We start from the raw sequence: 6765 nt of genomic DNA, 5'->3' as shown, positions 1-6765 counted from the left end.
TTACAGCAGTGTTTTACCCTGATTAATTGACAATACATTCAATTTCAGTTAAAACCACAAACTAACAATTTTATACTATATGTTAGACAAATAAAGATGCTCTATATTTTACTATACTGAAATGTATTTGTTGAAGGCTATATTTCTTTGATGCTCCGATTTCTCTGAACAGCCTCAAGATGGCGACATTGACCATCACGAAAAGTGTCATCAAAAAGGAGGAATTTCCTCCCCCTTGTCCTCGGTGTCATCCTCCAGCTTCTTCCAGGGATGCATCGGCGTGGGCTGCACCTGCTTTAAGCTCCACCGTCATTTTATGACAAGCCCTGCTTTAACACTAGCTAACACTGATAGCTCAAAGGAGCCATTTTCGTTCGTGAAAGAAACGACCTCGATGAAGTGTGCTTGAATGCAACGTCAGAGGATTCATCTCGGGTTCCAGCAGTGAGACAGCATCTTTCTCGGTGAGACATCATTAGCATTACGAGGTAGCTAAGGTATAATTAAAGACAGTCATGTTACGTGTATTTTTGGTTTTTTTGCGTTACTACAATCATAATGTTTAAGCTTTTGTCAGAAAAATGTTCTTTGGAATTGCCTTAGAGTCCAAACGCCGTCACATTGGAATAATTAGCTAGCTGTGATTGCATTATCCTGTCAAAATTCTTTAATTCTGTCCTGTGTTAATTCTATATTTCATTTGATGTGTGTAGCTGCATCTTCTTGAGATTTTCCTTTATTCCTAACTTTTTAAAAATGAGAAAAACAACCATATTTTTTCGCACCAATGCTAGTGTCTACAGTTTTCCTTTAATTATGATAGCTACACATTAGCACAGAAAATTAGACCTTAACATGTTTTACAACAGTTTTTAAATGTATATTACAACATTATTTTGCACTTTCTAATATAATCATCTTGAATAAAGACATGTAACCCATTTTTACCCTAACTACAGTCTATATCAGGGGTCTGCAACCTGAGCAGATCTTTTTATCCCTTCATTGCAGCTGTTTGACGTTAAAGGAAAATGGAAATAATTTGAATTTATTTTAAATGAGTTAGTTAAATTAGACATATATTCTAACTATGCTGCCCAACAGTGTCTAGTTTTTGTCATTATGATGCCATAATTGACATACTTTTCTTGTATTTTTAATTCGACTCAATCTGCTGCAGCAAGAGGATCCTATTCAATCCTATTCCTTTAGTTTGAAAGGAACTTGTTTAGAAGTTAGAGTAGTAGAAAAATATAGCACTTTTACAATTTAATTATTGGAAATATTCGAAAGTTTTATAGTTTAGCTGCGATACATAAATACACAGTGTCTTTTTCTAAAAGGTTAAGTGGCTCTCGCTGAGTTTTTGGCTCTTTTAGTGTTACAGGTTTCAGACCCCTGGTCTATATTTACCATTAAAAGGTCTTTTTAGATTGTCTACATGCTTTTTGGGTTATAACTTTTTAAAAAACTGCTGAAATAGTGGTTTTTGGCGTACATAGAGATGGATAACACTTAGTTGGGCCTAAAGGACAAGCCAATAACCCTTTTGGCTTTTTAATGCAGGGCATATTGTGACAGTGGGCTCACTATCAAAGTTTTCCAGCACAACATGTCAGACAAAAGTGACCTAAAGGCTGAGCTGGAGCGCAAGAAACAACGCCTGGCCCAGATTAGGGAGGAAAAAAAGAGAAAGGAGGAGGAGAGGAAGAAGAAAGAGGTAAGGAAAAAAGTGAGTCTCACCCCAACAGTCGAGTGTGTCTCTGCAATGTTTGAACTTTGTGTGAATAACTTGTTGCATTCTAGCTGTGACACCGATAAGGCTGAGTTTGTTTGGGAGTGTCAATAAGCCGCGCTAAAATTATTTTTTGGTATTTATTTTTCACAGATAGAGAGCCAGCAAAAAACAGAAGTGACCCCTGAAGATTCCGACTTGGATCGCAAGCGCAGGGAGACGGAGGCTCTGCTACAGAGTATTGGCATCTCTCCAGAACCTCCACTAGGTACCATGATGTAGTCTCATGCCAAAAAAGAAAAGAAATCACTTTCACTTTGATTAAAAATATCACAATCCTGTGGCCTTACCATACAATGCTTCCTTTCACTGGTAAATTCTGAAAAAACAGGGGCTCTCTAACAATTTTACATTACATTAGCAGCACAGCACACTTAAACAGCACGTGACCTAAAGGCTGAGCTGGAGCGCAACAGGGTTACAGTTACATTTGTTCTGTATTAGCTCAATTTATTTAAAATATAGCTGTGGCCGTGGTTCAGAAGGAGAGCGGCTGACCTCTGACTGAAGGTTTTGGTTCCTACCTTGTGTTAGGTATCCTTGGGGAAGACACGGAGCCCCCCCTTGCTCCTGGTGGTCGAGGTTTGCGTCATGTAAGCCAGCGGAGCTGCCTTTAGTGTGCAAATGTGTGTAGAAGTACAAAAGCGATATAGAGGTTTATGGCTTTTACCATATTTAAAAAAAAACAACAAGTCCAACTCCGAGTATAATTATGATTATTTTGCGCAAAAAATCCAAAAGTCTTTGATTTTCTTCTAGGATATAGTTTCTGCAGAGCGGCAATAGGTCATCAAACATTCACCTCTGAGTTGTTGGCTGGACCGTTGGTGGGGAGCTTTGCCGCCCCTCTTCCCCTCCCCGTTGCAGTGAACTTGTGGCTCGCCTTTAGTTTTTCTGTCTCCAATAAGCTCTCTTTCAAACTGCTTTTTTTCATCTGCTCCTGATTCACAGCAATTTGAATAAAGAAATATTGAGAACTGCAATTTTGAGCTTAAATTTCTTTATATACTGTATGTACTCCAGAACATGAACATGTTAAAAACACCCAAAACACAGGTTTTTCTTTTTTATCATGTGGGTCTTTAAATTAGTTAAATTATGCTTTAGTTTTACGTTTTGATATACTTTAAAATGTTACTACAAGTTTTACCTCGGCTTTTAAATGCTCTTTTCAAGTGAATATACTTTTTTTTTTATTTCTTGTCTTTTAGTCCCGACTCCTATTTCACCCTGCAAATCCGTGAGTACGCCCAGTGAGACAGGAAGCCAGGACTCAGCTGATGGAGGCGCAGCAGGAAGGTCGGTAGAATTCAAACACTTAACCACAACTTCAAGGAATTCCTGTCGCCTTGCTGGAGTTTTGATCACTTGTTTTTGGAAGCTAAAAATGTCATATTTTTGAATTTAGCCAAGAAAAAATATAGTGATTGGAAGCAAAATATTAGGGGTATTAACATACGAATCGTAGGCAAATAAGGCTCAACATAATGGAAAGAAAAACTGGCTCCTGACTGTGACTTCTATTTTTTTCTTTAATTTCTGGAAAAACAGGTTTAGGTAAGGATGGATCATTTACCACCTCAGATCATGAATGAAGTGAAATTGTCACGTATTTATATCATCAACATTTTGATGACCTCTGTCTTGCCTTTTATTAGCCGCTGTCCTGCATAAAAACTAGAAATCTAATATTTATATTGCATATGTAAATGTATTGTACGTGGGGTAGCGTGGTAATGTCATCCTTGTGGACCCATGTGGTGGGTTCTGAGGTGAATTCTAGAAGGCAAAGAGTGGTCATCAAAAGCTTCCTGCTTTTGTCTTGTGAGGTTGACGTGTGGGTGGTGCCTTCAGGGATCATTAGCCTCGATCTTCTGGTGTGGCCAGAGGTGGACTTGTGGCTGAAGAACATGACAAAGTCAACCCAGTTTGAAGCAGAAGCTTCTCTTTTTCTTTTTACCTATAGTATTTTACAAATAACAGTTTATGCCTGGATTAAAACACCCGGCCATCAAATCCACCTTGGATTACATCTTGCCATTTTGAGCTTCTCCATTTGTAGTTGTGTGTCTGTGTGTGTGTGTGTGTGTGTGTGTCCCCTCATAGGTCAGGTTACTCTAAAAACAAGTCCCAAGCACAGAGCTCAAGGTAAGCATTTTCACATCAAACCCCCTCTTTTACCTCTCCTTAGTGGAGGTGGTCTCCTGGAGGTGTTTCCTCCATTGAAACAGTCCCGATGCCCCCATCTATTTTCATCTCTGCTGTTGTCTGAAGCCCTGAAGCCTCCGGTTAACGGCAGCTTGAAAGATTTCCCCCCGCATGAGCTGGGTCACAGAGGTCATTTCAGCTGTCACAGGCTGTGGACAGTGCTGCTTAAAGTGTCACCTGTGTTACTGTCAGACAGCCCTCCTGACAGAAATGACTCGGCATTCTCACCTGTGCGCCATGTGTTTGTGTGATAAACATCCCTTTGTCTCTGACATGGCACTTGTCGACAGGTGCCATGTCAGACTTTAATTCCCCACCATGTAAAGCCCAAATACTTACTTGCTACCTAGAAAACTACATATACAGAATTTTGAGTTTTAATCATAATTCTTTTATAACAGCTTCATAAAGTAATTGGAGTGAGACTTTAAATGTATTAAAATTTTGTTTTAGTTGAATTGTAGTTGTAAAATGCAGTTATTATTCTCAGTTGAAAACATGAAAATCATTTGAGTTTTAGAGTTTTTGTAAATTACCGTTAAAGATTTTTGACCTCAAATATGTTTTGGAAACGAGCACATTAGTTTACCATATATATGTACAGTAAATAGAAATAAAAAAACTGTTTTCCTTAAGTCAGGATTCATTAGATGCACATCATAAATGTGTGAAATCTTGAAAAAACAAAATGTGTTGAGATGTAGTCAAATTGAAGTGTCCCTTAAGCAGTCTGTAAAAATGAAAGATTGAAATTTTTCTTTAGACTACAAGTGAGTGTGTTTGTGTGTCTGCATTCTTGTGATAACATGTTTTTGTGCTCAGAGGTGTTCCACCCTTTGTGTGTTTGTAACAAGTTTGTTATCATGCTTGTAAACATGCATGTCCTCTCTTGCCCCCCCTGCTGGTGACATCAGGACACTGCAGTGGGACACAGACCCCTCTGTGCTGCAGCTGCAGGCTGATTCTGAGCTCGGGTACAGCTTTCTCCTTTTGTTCCCAAACCTGCAGATCATCTGATTTGTCATTGGATGTTTAATTCAGGATATCTGACTTTAAGTAAATAGTACAAACGTTTTTTACTGCATTTGAAAATCTTGTTTTTTTCTCCTTTGAATAAGACAAACATGGTAATGAGCTGATCTTCTGTCACTTCTAGGCGCAGAATGCAGAGGTTGGGAGCTTCTAAAATCACACTGGTGGACTTCCCCCCCAAAGAGATGGTTTTTTACTGCAAGGAGACACAAACACCAGTCAACACTCACCTGTCTGAAGGTACAAGTTTACATGGTTACACTGAAGTGAATTCAGACACGTTTATGATCTACTGGGCTGTTATTGCTGCATTTGCAATGATGAGGTCGATATTATTTCATGGAGAAACTTTGATCAAATACAATATTCTTTTAGACTTTAGGCCAGAGAACGATAGTAAGCATTAAGAGTTCACTTTTAAAAAGCTGACTATGCTTTATGACACTGTTGAACTTTTATTTCCTTTATTTGTTTACATGCCTGATAGATATTTTAAGTCAAGCTGCTGCATTTATTTAATTCAGTTTTATGGTTACATTTGCACATTTTTTACTAGTTAACTATTTTTGTAGTTATTAATAATTGTACTTTTTTGTTCAAGCTACTTCACAGAAGTGTTCAATGATAAAATAAGGTAAATAAAATAAAAATAGGGAACAACCTAGATTAGTTTGTTTTTTCAAATGCATTACAAAAGTATCAGATCTGGACTCGGCAGCAGATTCTCAAAATCAAATGACTCTGAATCGGATCGGGGCCGAAAAGACATGATTTTTATTTAACTAGCGCTTTAAACAAACAAAGGGGGTCGGTTTCTTTAGTAATTGTGCTAACGTTAAATTAAAAAATGTAAGCAGAGGTACAAGAAGTAGCATTTATGCTAATTCACTGATTTTATGCACCATGTGTAGCTGGGGCTGCACGTCGGTGTAGTGGTTAGCGCTCTCGCCTCAGAGCGATAAGGCTGTGGTTTGAACCCCAGCTGGGACCTTTCTGTGTGGATCTTGCATCTCTTCCGTGCATGTGTGTGTTTTCTACTGGCACTTCCTCCCACAGTCCAAAAACGTGCCTCAAAGGTTAACCGGTTTCTCTAAACTGTTGTTCAGTTGTGTGGGACTGATGGCGACAGACTAGCAACCTGTCCAGGGTGTCCTGCCTTCGTCCAACAGTAGCCAGAATAGGCTCCAGCAACCCCATGACCCTAAAAAAGATAGTGCAGGTTAAGAAAATGGAAGGATGGGTTGTGTGTAGTTTTGCCAAACTGGAGCTGAGCTTTATTCCTGCATTAGAACCACTGGTGGTTTAGAACATGTAGATTTGAGGATTTCTTTACTGGAAGTAAATGAATACTTGGATGAAGGACAGCTGGAATTGTAATTGAGCTTTAATGCTTTGCTCCTGGCAAATGCAAACCCTTTATTCAGAATTGTCTTCTTCACATGTTAGAATGTAAGGAGGAATAATTCTCCACTTACACAGCGTCCATCCAAACGTCCAAGCACACACTCACACGATTACTTGCTTTATCTTCCCCTCCATTAGCTGCCAAGACAGCTGGCAGCCATGTGACTGTGAAAGGGGTTGTACTTCCTGCTTCGTGTCATTATAATAGATGGTCTGGTGTGGATTCCTCTGCCTCCTTCCACCACCCGCAACCACGACGCACACATACACCCGCACACACACACACGCATCTTTTCTGATCTGCCTCCAAACGACCTGCTTCAACT

At 39.2% G+C, this 6765-nt stretch overlaps 1 protein-coding gene across 10 annotated transcripts in view; it reads left to right on the top strand.

The window, feature by feature from the left end:
- Positions 1-6765, top strand: part of dync1i1a (dynein cytoplasmic 1 intermediate chain 1a) — a 73340-nt gene that overhangs the window by 749 nt on the left and 65826 nt on the right. For 5 of the 10 annotated variants that reach the window (XM_078954945.1, XM_078954946.1, XM_020707106.3 and 2 more), the window contains exons 1-7: positions 257-464; positions 1567-1732; positions 1889-2003; positions 3007-3094; positions 3902-3943; positions 4918-4977; positions 5160-5275. In XM_078954945.1, the coding sequence (XP_078811071.1) occupies positions 1613-1732; positions 1889-2003; positions 3007-3094; positions 3902-3943; positions 4918-4977; positions 5160-5275 (541 nt within the window). In that variant the 5' untranslated portion in view covers positions 257-464; positions 1567-1612. Of the gene's footprint in view, positions 1-172; positions 465-1566; positions 1733-1888; positions 2004-3006; positions 3095-3901; positions 3944-4917; positions 4978-5159; positions 5276-6765 lie in introns of those variants that run through there. The other 5 variants (XM_078954947.1, XM_078954943.1, XM_020707111.3 and 2 more) reach the window with 4 other exon arrangements.

Source organism: Oryzias latipes, chromosome 11, assembly GCF_053564925.1.
Source record: "Oryzias latipes strain Hd-rR chromosome 11, Olatipes_Hd-rR_3.1".
Lineage (NCBI taxonomy): Eukaryota > Metazoa > Chordata > Actinopteri > Beloniformes > Adrianichthyidae > Oryzias > Oryzias latipes.
The sequence above is the reverse complement of the archived record's forward strand: the minus strand, read 5'-3'. Positions and strand labels throughout refer to the sequence as shown.